At 54.2% G+C, this 14660-nt stretch overlaps 6 protein-coding genes across 6 annotated transcripts; 2 read left to right on the top strand and 4 right to left on the bottom strand.

Annotated features, from left to right (window-relative positions):
• Positions 1-291: 291 nt before the first annotated feature.
• On the bottom strand, positions 292-1873 carry PG985_010281 (uncharacterized protein; the record flags this gene model as incomplete). Its single annotated transcript, XM_066830049.1, has 2 exons — positions 292-1404; positions 1484-1873. 2 exons carry the CDS (start codon positions 1871-1873, stop codon positions 292-294), a joined length of 1503 nt encoding a protein of 500 aa, XP_066682439.1.
• Positions 1874-3054: 1181 nt separating this feature from the next.
• PG985_010280 (P-loop containing nucleoside triphosphate hydrolase protein) lies at positions 3055-4733 on the top strand (the record flags this gene model as incomplete). Its single annotated transcript, XM_066830048.1, has 3 exons — positions 3055-4101; positions 4193-4282; positions 4347-4733. The coding sequence occupies 3 exons, from the start codon at positions 3055-3057 to the stop codon at positions 4731-4733; spliced, it is 1524 nt and encodes a 507-aa protein (XP_066682438.1).
• A 2401-nt stretch (positions 4734-7134) lies between these two features.
• On the bottom strand, positions 7135-7623 carry PG985_010279 (uncharacterized protein; the record flags this gene model as incomplete). Its single annotated transcript, XM_066830047.1, has 1 exon — positions 7135-7623. The coding sequence occupies one exon, from the start codon at positions 7621-7623 to the stop codon at positions 7135-7137; it is 489 nt and encodes a 162-aa protein (XP_066682437.1).
• Positions 7624-8249: 626 nt separating this feature from the next.
• On the bottom strand, positions 8250-9667 carry PG985_010278 (uncharacterized protein; the record flags this gene model as incomplete). Its single annotated transcript, XM_066830046.1, has 6 exons — positions 8250-8313; positions 8420-8648; positions 8742-8849; positions 8947-9222; positions 9278-9419; positions 9518-9667. 6 exons carry the CDS (start codon positions 9665-9667, stop codon positions 8250-8252), a joined length of 969 nt encoding a protein of 322 aa, XP_066682436.1.
• A 1088-nt stretch (positions 9668-10755) lies between these two features.
• PG985_010277 (Bifunctional solanapyrone synthase) lies at positions 10756-12261 on the top strand (the record flags this gene model as incomplete). Its single annotated transcript, XM_066830045.1, has 2 exons — positions 10756-11711; positions 11778-12261. Coding segments are annotated over 2 exons (1440 nt in total), but the record flags the coding sequence as incomplete, so codon positions are not given.
• Positions 12262-12684: 423 nt separating this feature from the next.
• PG985_010276 (uncharacterized protein) lies at positions 12685-13698 on the bottom strand (the record flags this gene model as incomplete). The annotated part of the gene is made up of 3 exons (XM_066830044.1): positions 12685-13054; positions 13139-13249; positions 13556-13698. The coding sequence occupies 3 exons, from the start codon at positions 13696-13698 to the stop codon at positions 12685-12687; spliced, it is 624 nt and encodes a 207-aa protein (XP_066682434.1).
• Between the last annotated feature and the right edge of the window lie 962 nt (positions 13699-14660).

The following is a 14660-nucleotide window of genomic DNA, read 5'->3' as shown; positions in this document are numbered from 1 at the left end:
TCTAGCGCATCAGCTGTTGAACTACCTTCTCAATGTTGCTCGATAGTCTACCATTTCAAAACACAGCGCAGTCAGCCAGTTAGTTAGTCTCTAGAAGCGATAGACGTTACGTAAGTGGTAATCCTTTGGACATCCCAGCGTCTCAATGCATTTCGATGTGCTATATCAATCTTCGTATAGGACTGTCACATTAATCAGCAGTATCGTGCTGTCAAATTGAAAAGATATTGGATTCTGCATGCACGGCTGGCGCCGACATGCTACTACAATTGGTTGCTACAAAGAGGGGTATCAAAACGTATCAAGTATCATCCTAGCGACATCCTTAAGCTTGTATCGCGCAGCCTCTACCTCCTGTGCTGAAGGTGGCATGCCGGTTAGGCTAGAAGCCGTCGGCCTCATGGCAAGCCTGGCCTCGAGAGTATTTCTGGCAACTTGGGCGGCATTGATGCAAGCGGTTGCCGAGTTGACCATGTTCACAAGCGATTCGAGCTCTCTCGGCGGCGGGGCAGCCGGGGCGAAGCTGGCCAAAGTAGTTTGGGCCGATTGCGCCGCCTGTCCAGATGCGTCAATCTCCATGGATTCCATGTTTCCACTTCCACCATCGGAATCCGAGCCCGTGTCATCATCATGGTCTATGCCTTGTGGGAATGAATGCATGTCAGCCGATGGGTCTGGGTCAAAGTCAAAGTTGTTTCCGAGGGCAGCCTCCGGTTCAAAGTCAGAGTCATCTGGATCGCCGTCCTCATTGTCAGCAAACGTCGGCTGGGAGGCAGGCACATTAGTACGTTGCGTCGACCTCAAGGTTCTCCGCGTTGCATCCTGGAGTGCCGTGTCAGGGCTACCAGACTCTCGGCTGGCAGAAGTATCGCAACTATTACCGTTACTATTGGGATTTTGACTGGTTGGCTGTACTGCATTAGAAGCGATGTTCGCGCCGGTCGATCGTCTGCCACGGCCAGAGCCTGGCGAGTCGGAGACCATCTCGGGGGCCAGTTCCGTCATTAGCTTCATGGTTTGATCTTTTCGTTTCTCAAGAATCTGCGGCTCGTTCATCTTGCTCTTAACCCATTCGGAGGGGTTATCGAGACCCAGCTCCCGCGCATATTGCGTGAACTCCTTCTCTTGTTGGTTCTTAGCCTGGCGCTGGGCATTGTGGCGTGCATTCCTCCGCCGCGACGTCAGGTCAAGTTCTCGCAATCCCCAAACAGTCTGTAGCCGGAGGATCGTTTTGGCGCCGTCCTTCAAGCTCATGCCGCGGCCGGCCATGATGGTGGCAATCTCCTCGGGCGTGAGGCTCTGCTCCGACATACGTGTGATTTCGGCCTTGCGACGCTGCTGTCGGATCTGGTTGTTGAGGCGCAGATGGTCGGGCTTGAGGGGCTTGGTCTGCTTTCGGACGGCCTGTCCTCAATCGCGGTCAGCTTCTCTGGTCGGAGGTGTTGCGACACGGTGGAGGACGGTCTGAAGAAGGCCTACGTACCCTTTTGCGCAGACCCCATGTTATCCTCCAACGACTAATGGTCTTGTCCGTGATCTGGACGCCGCGCGCGTTCAGGGCGGCGGATATCTGCTCGCAGCTCTCTCCATTGCGCGTTCGTTCTTCGACCTCAAGTCGGAACTCGTCGGCTTTTGTTCTCCTCTTGCTACCATTGGCCTCTTCAACTACGATGGCGTTGGTCCGCCCTGGACCAGTCGGTGTTGCGTCATTGTTTTCGGTCGTTGCGGGAACAGTTGGAACATGCGTGGAAGACGACAGGGCTTGCGACGGAAGTTGTTGTTGGTATGTCTGCGTCGCGAAAGCTTGAGAGGTCGCGAGCTGGTGGACTGGGTGGGTATGATATTGGTTGGAATGACCGGGATTGGGGTCCATCATTGCCGCGGGGTGTCAATGGGCTCGGGGGTGGAACTTGGAGAGGTTATCTCACTGTCAGAGCGGATTTGGCGTTCAGGGTGGGTTGAAGCTGAGATAAAACTAAGCCATCTGACTAAGCTATGTTGGCGCGCCACAAGTCAAGCCATGAATGGTTCTACAGGGGGTGGCGCAGGCACTGGTCAAGATCAACCCCGTAAAAACCGCCAAATACTACCATTATTTTGATCTTTTGACTACTTTCTCTCTTCACACCTCTTAGCAGATGCTTCCTAACCTTAGTAAATTTGAGTCGCCGAAAATGGTTCGTGTACAAACTCTTATTGGAACTGCCACATACTGACACAGAAGCACTCCAGGGCTCCCGCCCCCGCCCCTTATTTCAGTATCGTCAGTTGCGAGAATTGATATTTGAAATGGCCCCATCGTGAAAGGCCAGCTTATGAGCAACTCCCAATGAGTGGGAATGCAATGCATCTTAGGCAGCTAAGCTTACATGTAGACGGTGAGGAAATCGCAAGGGGCATTATATTATGTTGAAGCCTTCAAGAGGTAGTATGAAGCCCGCCCGATAGCAGGAGACTATCCACTAGTTATAGCTTTTACATACTGACGGTTAACAGTATGTGTATAGAGCTTTTACGGACGTCATATAACAAGATGACTGATAACGAGTGCTGTCTGGCAAACGACCTGTTATTGCCGTTGTTCAGATAGCCACGAGTTGTGTGAGACATTAAAGCACCGGCTTCATATTGGCGATCATATAGTCCTTCTAGGTATTTACCACCGCTCATAAGATCTGTAATTTGCACATCGTCATACTTTCAAGGGACTATGAACCACATAGGTCTTGTGTCAGAAAGGAAACAAAGTAATAATATGCCAACTCGTTCAAACCATAGGCCCGTATAGCAGATAACAATGCGACCTGGAAGGGCCATAGGGTTGCCTTTGGTCACGCGTTTGTCCCATACCTTACCAGCGAGCACTAAACGATAATCAGAGTGAAGTGACATTGTTATATCGCCGTAAGAGGGGCTTAGTGCCATCCAGCTTGCACCCCTCGCTACGCACATCACACATCAACCTTTATTCAGCCTGAGCCCCTCGCTACTCACATCACGGACCAACTCACAACAAAGAGCCAGAAATCAGTGTTAACAAAACATAACGCGATCATGGCTTCCCATGCCCCAACCACCATCAATGCCGTCTCTGGTGGTGACCCTACCATCCCGCCGGATACCATCGAAAGCATCAAGTCTCGATTCGGCCCGTTCGTTGCGCAGTTTGCCGAGGTCTGGCTAAATGACTTCCTCGGCCGCTACCACCAGCACAGTCCCCTGGCAGCGATGGTCATAACCACCTGCCTCTGTGTCTTGGTCAGCAACTATTCCTTCGTGTCCAGCCTCCCTGGAAAACTCGCCCGCCTTGTTGTTTCCTCCGTCACCTCGTCCATCGTCGTCCGGCAGACCGACACTGTGGCTCTCGAGGTCATTAAATGGATAATGGTCCATATCGTTCTCCCCCGCCGCCCCAAGACGCTGTTGGCCGTGTCCAACAAGCCAATGTACCTCACCAACGACAAAGATGGCGATCATGGATACGGTCTATGCTACGGAATGAGCAACAGCAAAAAAGAGAAAAAGTCGCCCAGGCAAGATCCGAATGAAATCAGGTACTACCCCGGCCAGCACAAAGCCTGGTTCTTCCGCGGCTGGCGCCTGTTCATGGTCCAGATGCCCAAGGACCCGGGCGGACAAGAGCAGCGGCTGGAGATTAGCACCCTGGGGTTTTCCTGCCAGCCCATAATGGACTTCATGGATGAGTGCCGTGCCTGGGCCGCTGCCAGCGAGCGCACCGCCGACCATATCCGCATCTACATGACGTCCAAGTACGGCTCATTCAGCAAAGTGATCCATATGCCTCTGCGGGGCCTGGACACGATTTACCTGGACGAAAAGCTGAAGCAGGATCTCCTGGACGACATGGCCAACTACCTCCATCCCGAGTCGGAGCGGTATTATAGAGAGAAGGGCAACCCCTATCGTCGAGGTTACCTCTTGCATGGACCGCCGGGCACGGGCAAGAGTAGTTTGGTTAATGCTCTCGCTGGACACTTCGACCTTCCTGTCTATACCGTGGATCTCGGCAGCGTGGACGACGATATCAGTCTCCAGCAGATGTTCAAGTCGATCCAGCCGCGATCAATTGTTCTCCTTGAGGTTCGTCTCTGTCGATTTCCCCCCTAAGGATTTGCAGCAAACGGATAACCGTTGAACCCTTCATGGTGTGGATACTGACATCATATCGCAGGATATCGACGCAAATCAGATTGCTACATCCCGCAAGTACCTGGCCAGATTCTCGGGCGGCGCCAGCATTACCCTGTCCGGTCTCCTCAATGTCCTGAGATGGTGTCGCATCGCCTTGGGGCCGTATCGTCATTATGACCACCAACCACATTGAGACGCTTGACGACGCGCTGAAGCGACCCGGCCGCGCGGACAGACACTTCTATATCGGACCCCTCACGAAGCGAAGCGCCAAAGACATGTTCCTACACCAGCTGGGCGACGACCACGGCAATACCAGTCGAGATGGACAGTCAGATATTGGCGACAAGGCTTTGTTGGAGGAGATGGCCGATAAGTTCTCGCAGAGCATTCCCGAGGACCTCATCACTCCGGCCACGTTGGGCAATTACTTACTTCAACACCGCGCAGACCCTGCTGGAGCGTGCCGTGAGATTGGGGAATTGGTGGTCGCACAGCAGAAACTACAAGCTGAGGCTGCGGAGAAACGAGACTCTGGCAATTCGGATGCAGTGTCCGTCATTTACGACTGTGACGTTTGATTGACTGCGGGCGTTGCGGTATCTCGAGAATCGTTACGCAGCTCGCACATGCACTAATCTGCAATTTGGAAGACTTTCGCAGTTGTCAAATTAGTTACAGATCCTCTGGGTGATATTGGAAGCTGCAATGATATAAGGAGTACATTTCTGGCCCCTCGGAGGATAGTATGAGCGGTTGCAGCTCCCAGGGGCTAGCCTCGCTGGTCGACAAGACAGAAATGAAGCACATGCATTTTCTGCGGTATTTTGGATTCGTCTACTATTCCGTGATTTGACTAGAGAACAGAGCGACATCGAAGCGTACCCTAAGGCATTGAAAGCACGGGATACACATACCACAATGTTACCCCCCGCCCATGCTATAAAGTGAAAAAAAAAAAAAAAAAAAAAAAAAAAAAAAACTTGATATCAAGGGGGATCCTCCGCTACGCATATCAAGATTGATACATGGGACGGGGGAAGGCAAGGGAGGAGGGCCGATTGTGCATAGGTCCAACCACGTCGAATTAAGGGCGGGAAGGAGATAACAAGACTTCCATCAAGGGACAGAAGGACGGCGGCATCTTCTCTTGGGGATATCAGTTCAATATAAACTTTTCCTTATGGGTGTCTTAAACTCCGACAACCGTTTCAGATAATAGGTAAGGAGCAGCCACCAACAGAGTAATACGCTCTATGCCTGCCGACGGCGCTGCCCTAGAGCTTCGATGCGCACTCTATCTTGTCATTACGAAGATTCAGCTTCAATCATTACTGTCACATCACACAGAGGACCCGCTCTTGATACGAACCGTCATCGCATTTGATAGCTAGAACGGCGAATGGACGCATGTAGTTGAGGGAACAGACGCAAGTTAGTCATCAAGTGCGGTCGCATTCGGCCCCGACAATGTCTCTTTGACCAACAGATTGGGGGTGCCCTCGCAAATCATGTCAGCCTGTCAGCATGCCTTGCATCTCGAATCTCGCACACGAACGCTAGGGCAATCATCGAATTGACGTTGGTGCAACTCACCCGTCGTCGCGGTCTTCGGCAAGAAAGCTGATTGGCTGAGGAGCGTTTGCAGCGTTATAATAAGGTTGGACATCTAAATTAGCTGAAGTGTAACGGTCAGCAGTCAGGAGAGGAGTTCATCCAATTTCGTCGTTGGCTCGTTGGACTCAAGGTTAGATATTGGGGCGATGCCGCATTGGCCAAGGGGGGGCTTTTCTGCTAGGGCCATCTTCCCTGCCTTGCATTCTGCCTTGGACCTCATGTAGTCGTGTTTGCTAAGAGAACAGAGCTTCACCATTGGCTGACGTAGGTATTGCAAGCTCCAAGCGTCCCGAAATGAGAGGTCAAGAGCATATGTCATATGTCCCGGTGATCGAGGAATTGTTCGAAGTCTGGTGATCTACATAGCTTCCTGCATTGAAAGCAGCAGTCAGCAGCAGCGACTCGCATGCAGCTGTCGCAGTTGAGCGAGTACACACTAATGCAAGCCTATTTACTTGAGGAAGCTGTACTAGCCTTCGACCCTTGCCCCTTGCAGCTGCCCTTAGCAGTCTGGGATCGAGGTAACGCCAATCAAAAGCAGCCAGGCAGCTGTGGAAAAAATTCGCGGGGAGTTATGAATGACCCACCGACTGTTTCTCAGACCCCTGGAGACCCTGTGAGCCCCGAAACAACACACCTACATAACCCGTCAGCCGTTGTCCATCCAGCCCTCCAGCAATCAGACATGCATCGTGCATGTAATATTCCATCGATGATTTCCAACATGCAACAAAATGAGCTGAGAAAGACTTTTCTTGAGACTACTCCAGAGGCCATCTGACTGTAATTGCATGTAGCATATGACAGTTAGCGAATGCAGGGCGCCATATGAACCAGCCAACGTCGCCTATCAGATCAACCAACTGTCAAAAATGCAATCGAAGCGAAATGCGCATGCCTACTTTGCTCATGCAACGTCGATAGATGCATGTATTCATGGCAGATGGCAGTTGCATGAAATTCAACGGCCTCTTCTATTCAATTGTTCCCTTTCCAATTTTCTCCTATTAATAGAGGGTCCGGCTTCCCCCAGTTTGCACATCCTTTCCATTCCAGAACTCCATCGGCAACGCAATCCGCTCAAGACCCAGTGATCTTACACACACCAGCGACCACTGATCATCAAGCAGTCTCTGCTGTCACACATCCCCCCATAACATCAACTCGCACAAGCCACTCTAATCAAAACAACCTCAACAGGGGTTCTTGATTGCTACGTAAGTCAATTTCCTTTCGTCATCTTTTTGTCTTTCAGCAACCGCGCCGCGATTTTGACAACTCCATGTCTTGAAATCCAACCACATCCATATTTAAGGTTTTGACATTCCTCCGTGCAGATCAATACCACCACAACCACCACGCTCTTTACATACCACTCTTGTCGCCAGACTCAAAACTACTTCTCAAGTCAACATCCAACTTTCCTTCACCGCCAAGATGTTCAAGACCGTCCTCTTCGTCTGCGTCAACCTCTTCAGCCTCGCCGTGCTCGGCCTTCCCGCCGCCGGCCTGACCGTCAACGCGAACGGCGTCATCACCGCTGGATTCGACTCGCCCGGCGCCATGCTCACCACACACACGTCCTCGGACTGCAGCGGCGACTCTCAGGGCTCCTACTACCTGCTCAGCGGCCAGCCCATTTGGAACAACCCGTCCAGCGGCACGATGTCCATCTCCGTTGGCTCCAACGCGGATAGCACCGAGATCGACTACTTCAGCGGTGCCAGCGCCGGCGGCACCAAGCTGGGCAGCTCCACGGGCAACAACGTGTGCGCGCAGTTCGGCGCGGAAATCAAGAGCGCCAAGCTTGTCGTCTAGATCTGTTCTGGTCCACGGAGTGGGGAGCCAAGTCATCTTGTCTACCTAGCCCCACGCACCATGGACGATGGCGAACCTGGGAGATGTGCATAAAGAATCGATGGCATGACCACCCTATAGGGAGGTAGCGTTACGGCCAATTTATTTGACCTCATCGGAAAGGGCAAAGTACCAATGAAAGGATTTGCGATGGGTTACTTTCATTCATAATTAGAGCTGGGGACGGACTCCAAGGCGTTTCATCAGCTGCAAGTAGCCTACAAGAATACACGACGCATTTCCCATGTAAAAGTACTGCTCTGATTGGTCGATAATGCCCTTGCACTGCGTGACATGATGAGATCGGCTTCCAGTCGGGTAATACCCACCAAAGCAACGAACTGCGGTACATTTGTGCGTACCAAGGGACTAGGTAGTATGTTGGTATTCAATATGCGGACGTGCAGTTCAATTTCTCAGCTCGGTCCCAACTAGAAACTAATTATCCCTTTCTCATCATGTGCAATCTAAATGTTGCACTTCCAAGAGTGTTGGAGGCGATAAAATGTGATACATATTTCTTGGCACCAAAAAGCAAAACCAACAGGAAATGGAGGCCAGGCTGAAATACTGAGATATAATTGCATCATCCAGTCCTGCTTCTCTGTGAACAACCTAGCTAGTTATGCACCACCCGCGGTGTTGTTGATCGTGGATAGAATGGGCTTCCTGCCAGTGACGATATAACTAGTTGTTGGTGGCAGTAAGGTCAGCAATCTGGGCAAAGATACTGCAACCAACCAGACTTTGACCTCGCTCTCCCCATCCCGGGTATTAGACGTGTAAGACTCACGCGGTATGATAGATGTGGTTGTTCTGGTCCAACACCTCGGCCTTGGCCTCGTCGATGAGCGTCTGTGCCTCGACGGGCGAGAGGCCCGCCGCCCGCAGCAGCTTCCAGGGCGACAGCAGTGTGCCCTCGCAGATGCTGGTCTGCTGCCAGAGCCCGGCACGCCGGAGCCGCGGGTGCGGGGGCCAGGGGTTGCAGGGCCACATCAGCTTTCTCTCCTCAACATCGACAACTTGACATCCATTCGTCGTTAGTGAAGACCGTGCAGTTTGGGGGAGAGGTGGGAGGCGGGAGGGGGGCAATATGTTTTCTTTTCTGCACGTACAGCCGGCTTCTATCAACCAGTCTCGGTAGCGGTTTGATACCTGGATGTCTCGGCCCATGCTGGCGGCTCCGTTTATGACGGCGTCTGCCCACCGGCGCAGCGCCATACCTAGAATCACATTTTGATTAGCGAGCCACCGTATACGTAAACTGACCCGGGCTGCAGTGGATATGACAATTCATGACTAGCATGAGTGACTGCCCACCTTCCGTAGACCCATCCATCCGCTGGGGTTGGGCCTCGGTATCGTGTATCTCGATCCAGCCGCCCGGTTTGAGATTGGCGAAGGCGGAGCGAAACACCTTGAAGGGATCATTGAAGCAGGTGAAGATGAAGCGCAGGTGCACGTAGTTGAACGGGTCCGTGAAGACCCACTCGGCTTCGGCGTCGTCTTTGAGGAACTCGCAGTTTGACGGGGCGTTGGCGGGCTGGATGGCGCTGAGGTCGGTCCCGATCACGGTGGCGTTGGGGTGTTGCTTGGCTACATAGCCTATCCTTTAGTGGGATAACAGCTCAAGTGTGGTGATTACACATACCGTATTCTACGGCCCAAATGGCCGTTCCAGTCGCCACATCCAGTACCCGCTTCGGTTCCTCGGCCATGGGCGCGAACGAGAGATTCCCGGCCGTCAAGACCATCCATCCGGCGTGTTGAAAGTCTAGCCGATCTTGCTCCGCCTAGATTTGCACGAAGTCAATATCACGAAACCAAGAAAAGAAAATAACCTGCAAATAGAGGGGTTGGAAAGGGCTCTAAAACTTGGTTCCTCGCTTACCGGGTCGTTGGGAAGAAAGTACCGCCCCTCTTTGTAACCCTGGAAGGTCCGACCCAGCTCTTCGGCCACGGAGCCCGCTTCCAATACTGAGCCGCCAGTGGGTGTACGCTCCAGCTCCGGTGGCCAGTAGAAACCTTCCGGCCAGTCCATGCTGCCGGGCACCAGTCTCAGGCGCTCGAGGTGGGGCAGTGGAATTGATACTGGCCGGCGCCGTCGCTGCGTTTGAAACGCCCGAGTGGTTCGTGTCCGCCGAATCGAACGGCAGGGTTTGCGGCAATGATGCGATTGGCTCGGGAGGAAGCGGCAAAGAAGTGCTAGAGAGATCCGAGTCAAAGGAATAATTGGGTGGTATTTCTTGTTCTTGGCCAATCAATCCCTGCCCTCCCTGCTCGAACACGAAGGAAAATGGGGCAGGTGGGCCGGTGTCAACCAAGTTATAGTTGCCTTGTTGCGTATAGTCGATCGCCGGGTCACTATTACACTTCGATGAAAGATTGGTAGAGCGCTGTCGTGAGCGTGCTTGACTGGCTGGGTGCGTCTCGTACGAGGCCTCGTGATGCTCCGCTTCTCGCTCTGACAGCATCCACCCTTGGCCAGGTTCCCCGCCGCTGCCAGGACGCATGGTCGGATCATCATTGGCTGGCCGGCCGTGCGGCGGGCACGAACTGCTGCCAGACCAGGAATACGACATAACGCGTTCCGGTCCTTGAGCCTCTCGAGAGTGGTATCGCCCCTCTGCGGCTGTGGTTCAATAGATGTTTCAGCTGCAAGGGACTTTGGTAACAGGTCCTGTCTGTTCGATAAAGAGGTTTGTTGGCAAACATGTGCCCGGCTGTCGGACGCGATTGATCCAACAGGCCAATCAATTTACCTCACATCGCCCGCCACCCGCGCACCGGTACCAGCGCCCCGGGTCATCCATCTTGATCGTGCGAACGTCCGATGCACTCCAATCCAGATGCGGCTCTTGGATTCCACGAAGCCACGGCTATTTTTAGGCAGGGCAGAGGGCCAGAACCTCCTTTTGCCGCGGCAGACCCGCAACTTGCCGTTATCGTACGAGATAATCAAAGACGCCCCGTTAATAATGTCCGGTTTTAACGGCGTTCGTTGCATCTGTGTAACCCTGTGAGCCCCTCCTGCTCAGTCAGCAAACCCGACATCAAGTTTATATATATCGCCCGCCTCCAATACCCACCCACCATGCTCGAACTAATAGTCCCCTTTACTCACTTTAGCAACTCTTCCTTTCCGCAATGGCGTCTACTCGAGAATCCGTGATCGCCAGCCTGCAGGAGGCGGGCCTCGGCGAGGTCCTGCTCCTGCCCGAAAAGCCGCTGTACAGAATGCGCAACGACACGTACTGGTCCCTCGGCGCCCGCCTGCAGCCCTGGGCCATCGTGCAGCCGCGCAACACGGACGAGGTGTCGAAAGCCGTGAAAGCCGTCGTGGCGGTGCCGGGGGCCCAGTTCGCGATCCGCAGCGGCGGGCACATGTGGTGGCCGGGCGCCAGCAACATCGCCGACGGCGTCACCCTCGACCTCGGCCGCTTCAAGCAGACGACGTACGACCCGGCCACGCGGCTGGCCTCCGTCCAGCCGGGCGCCCGCTGGAACGACGTCTACCCCGTCGTGGAGCGGGCGGGCGTCATGGTCACGGGCGGCCGCGTCGGCGACGTCGGCGTCGGCGGGTACCTGACGGGCGGCGGGCTGTCGTTCCACAACTGCCGGACCGGGCTGGCGTGCGACTCGGTCGTGCGGTACGAGGTGGTGCTGGCCGACGGCCGGGTCGTCGAGGCCGACCGGGACCAGAATGCCGATCTGTTCCGCGCGCTCAAGGGCGGCGGCAACAACTTCGGCGTCGTCACCCGCTTCGACCTCGAGACGTTCCCCGCCAAGACTTGCTGGGGCGGCTTCGCTATGTACTCGGACGAGGCCGGGCCGGCCCTCATCGACGCATATGGGGACTACATGCGCCACGCGGCCGAGGAGCCGGACGGGGCTTACATGCTTTTCTGGACGTACGACTCGGCCCGGGACGAGGTGTCGTGGATGGCCGTCGTGATGCAGGTGGACGGCGACGCCGAATCGAAGTTGTACCAGAAGACGTTGGAAGTCCCGTCCAATTTCTCGCAGATGGGCCCCACTTCGATCTACAAGATTGCCAGCTCCATCAAGGTGCCAAACGGGAAATAGTAAGTGCACATACCCGTGTGCGTAAGTGCAGAGCTCACGGTAGCTGACGTGATGATCGGTAACAGCACCGCGTGGCGGACGCTCTGCTACAAGAACGACGACCGGGTGATCCACAAAACCCACGAGCGCTCGGCGCAGCTCACGCAGACGATCCGCGCCCTCGCCCCCGCCGACGCCAAGTTCTCGCTGGGCTACGTCATCCAGCCCGTGCTGGCCAACATCGGGACCCAGTCCAAAGCCAAGGGCCTCGACACGATGGGCCTCGGGAGCGAGGAGCAGGACTCGGTCATGTTCCTGATCATGGCCGAGTTCGACACGCCCGAGCTGCACGCGGCGGCGGCGCCGCACATCGCCGCCGCGTTCGCCGATGTCGAGGCGTTCGCGGCGGGGCTCGGGGCGGGGACGCGCTGGTTGTACTTGAACTATTCGGATCCGTCGCAGAGGCCGTTTGCGAGTTATGGGGGAGGAGGCGGTGGCGCGGCTGAGGGAGGTGGCGGCCAAGTACGATCCGGAGGGGGTGTTTCAGACGAGGGTGCCGGGCGGGCATAAGATATCTAGGGCTTGAGGTCGGTCTTTGCAAAAGGGCAACTTGGCTATCGTGGATATAACGCTTTTATAGTTGGCGTATTCAGCGTTGAATTGAAGGAATTAAGAAATGCAACCTCCAGGCCTACACGTGAAGCAACGAATTTATCCCAAATCAATATGGGACTTGGATGTAATGCGGAATGCTATTGCGTATATAAATTCCATACCGGAATACAAAACGGTGTTCTAAGCTCCTTCATCAATGCAAAATCTTCCTATACCCATCATCACCGATGCTCATGGAACGTTTCCAACCAGCGTTAGTCCCATAGCCTCTGAAATTAGGGAGATGCCCTGAGTTTCATAGCAGCCCGCTGCATGGGAAACCCGCGCCCCAAAGAGTATGTTGAATCTCTCCGTGGCAAGCACCCTTCAACAAACCACTCACTGAGCCTTATCCAAGTTCCCCTCGAACTTATCATCCTTGAACGGCACGATGGCGTCCCCAAAGTCGGTGTGCCGCAGCGCCTCGCGCGCCTGGACGCCCATCGTCTCCCAGTCGATGAGGGGCTGCTCGCCGCCTTTCGTGGTCGTGGTCTTGACCGAGTGCGTGATGCCGTCGAGGTAGTAGGCGATCTTGGGCCGGGACCCGTCCAGCGGCGGCTCGTTGTCCCGGCGCCACTTGCCGTGGGCCGAGGTCGAGACGCCCTGGACCTTGGGGCTCGAGGCCTGCACGTCGTCCAGCCAGACCACGATGCCCTCCCAGTCGTGGCGGTGGCCGGTGCCGGGGCCCAGCTGGTCTTTGGGCATGTACCTGAGGCGGGTCATTAGCAATTAGACTTTGAGGTTCAAGCGCGGAAAAGTAAGAAAGAGTGAGGGGGAGAGTGGACAAACGTACCATGAATACATGATTGCGTATTCGTTTCCGTGCTGGGCGCCACGGGCGTAGACTTGACCCGTGTTCTTGCTGCACTTGCCGTTGGGCGCGCCGGCGTCCTTCAGTCCACCACTGAGTCGCAAATACAGACACGTCAGCCATCAAAGCTTCACTGCTTCACCAGGCCGGTACTTGGGAGGGGTTTCTTACCTGGTATTACCGTCCTTGTCGACCGCGGGAAAGGGTACGCATCCGTGCTCCACTTTCAAAAAGGGCTTGAATTTCAACACTGACCAAGGGTAATGGTAAGTAAGTCACCTGCTCATATAAGATGCAAAATGGAAATGCTGCATTCCCAACCAAGGGGAATGGATGTACGGCTTACTACGAGTTGGTTAATATTGCGCCTATGCTAGTGTCCTTGGAGGCAGTACTTACCTGGCTTTTCCAACGGCACCGTCTTGTACGGATTCCTTGAAACCTTGCACCTTGTCATGGCCAATCGTACCGCGCTTCTCGACGGAGGGCGCGGCCATGGAGAGGGTCGCTGCGAGCGAGACGAGGAGCAGGTTAAGACGCATTTTGGCTGCTGGGTCTTCTGGTAAGTAATGGGAATGTCGTTCTTGTTTGTTTGTGTCTAGTTGAGTGTGCGTTTGTTTGCGTTTGTTTAATTGGGGAGTGTGCAATTGATCAGATGGTTGAAAAGGTCGAGACAAGTGATCTCTTTATACCATGTGTAACCAGCGGCTAGAGCTGCCTGAGGCTATACTGTTGTGTAAGAGCAACCATCACATAAGCAGAGTCAAGCTCCGATGCAATACTGAATACGGCGTGTTGGCGTGTAAGCAGAGTTGTGTCTTGGCGAAATCGACAGCTTGAAGCATACTCACGGAACACAGCACCCCCATATTTCCTTTTGCCCCCGATCCCGTCAGATGCCAAGGCAATCCATCAGAGACAAAAAGCCCAATCGATCATGACACAGTCAGGAATAGCATAGAAACTTAATCTATTCTGATCCTCAGTCAGCCCCCATAGCCTCATCGCCAGCCGCGACATTACGACGTCAGCAATCTCGGAGGCATTCAGCCGATTTTGATACCGGCCATATATCTATTTACACATCAAGTCTTTGGGACTCGAGGTGGCCCTGATCTACCTTTGGCGCTCCTCGTGGGCCGTGACCCGCCTTGGCAGGCTACTCAGCCTTTCTGGTGCCGCAGGTAGGTTGCTCTAGTAATAGGACGGACTTTGAGGCGCAGAACACTCACCGGACCTGCAGTATATCGAGACTGCTTACAGATGCATATCGCAAGACCAATTCATCAGCAAAATCAGGACCATTTGACTGGACAGATGCCGAATTTTGCAGCGAGCTTGCCAGCTGGAAGAAGACGCCAGTACCCCCGGGTGCTCACGCAGTCACTTGGAAATATCCCAGAGATCATGAACATCTGGAGGCACTGCCTCGCTCTAGGACTACGAGTCGTAGTAGACACCGCTTTCATTCCATTTCCGCTGCAGCTGATTCAATTTGAACAAT

Source organism: Apiospora marii (assembly GCF_038362585.1).
Source record: "Apiospora marii strain CBS 49790 chromosome Unknown utg000006l_segment0_segment0, whole genome shotgun sequence".
NCBI classification, from domain to species: domain Eukaryota; kingdom Fungi; phylum Ascomycota; class Sordariomycetes; order Amphisphaeriales; family Apiosporaceae; genus Apiospora; species Apiospora marii.
This window is presented reverse-complemented; position numbering and strand designations above follow the sequence as displayed.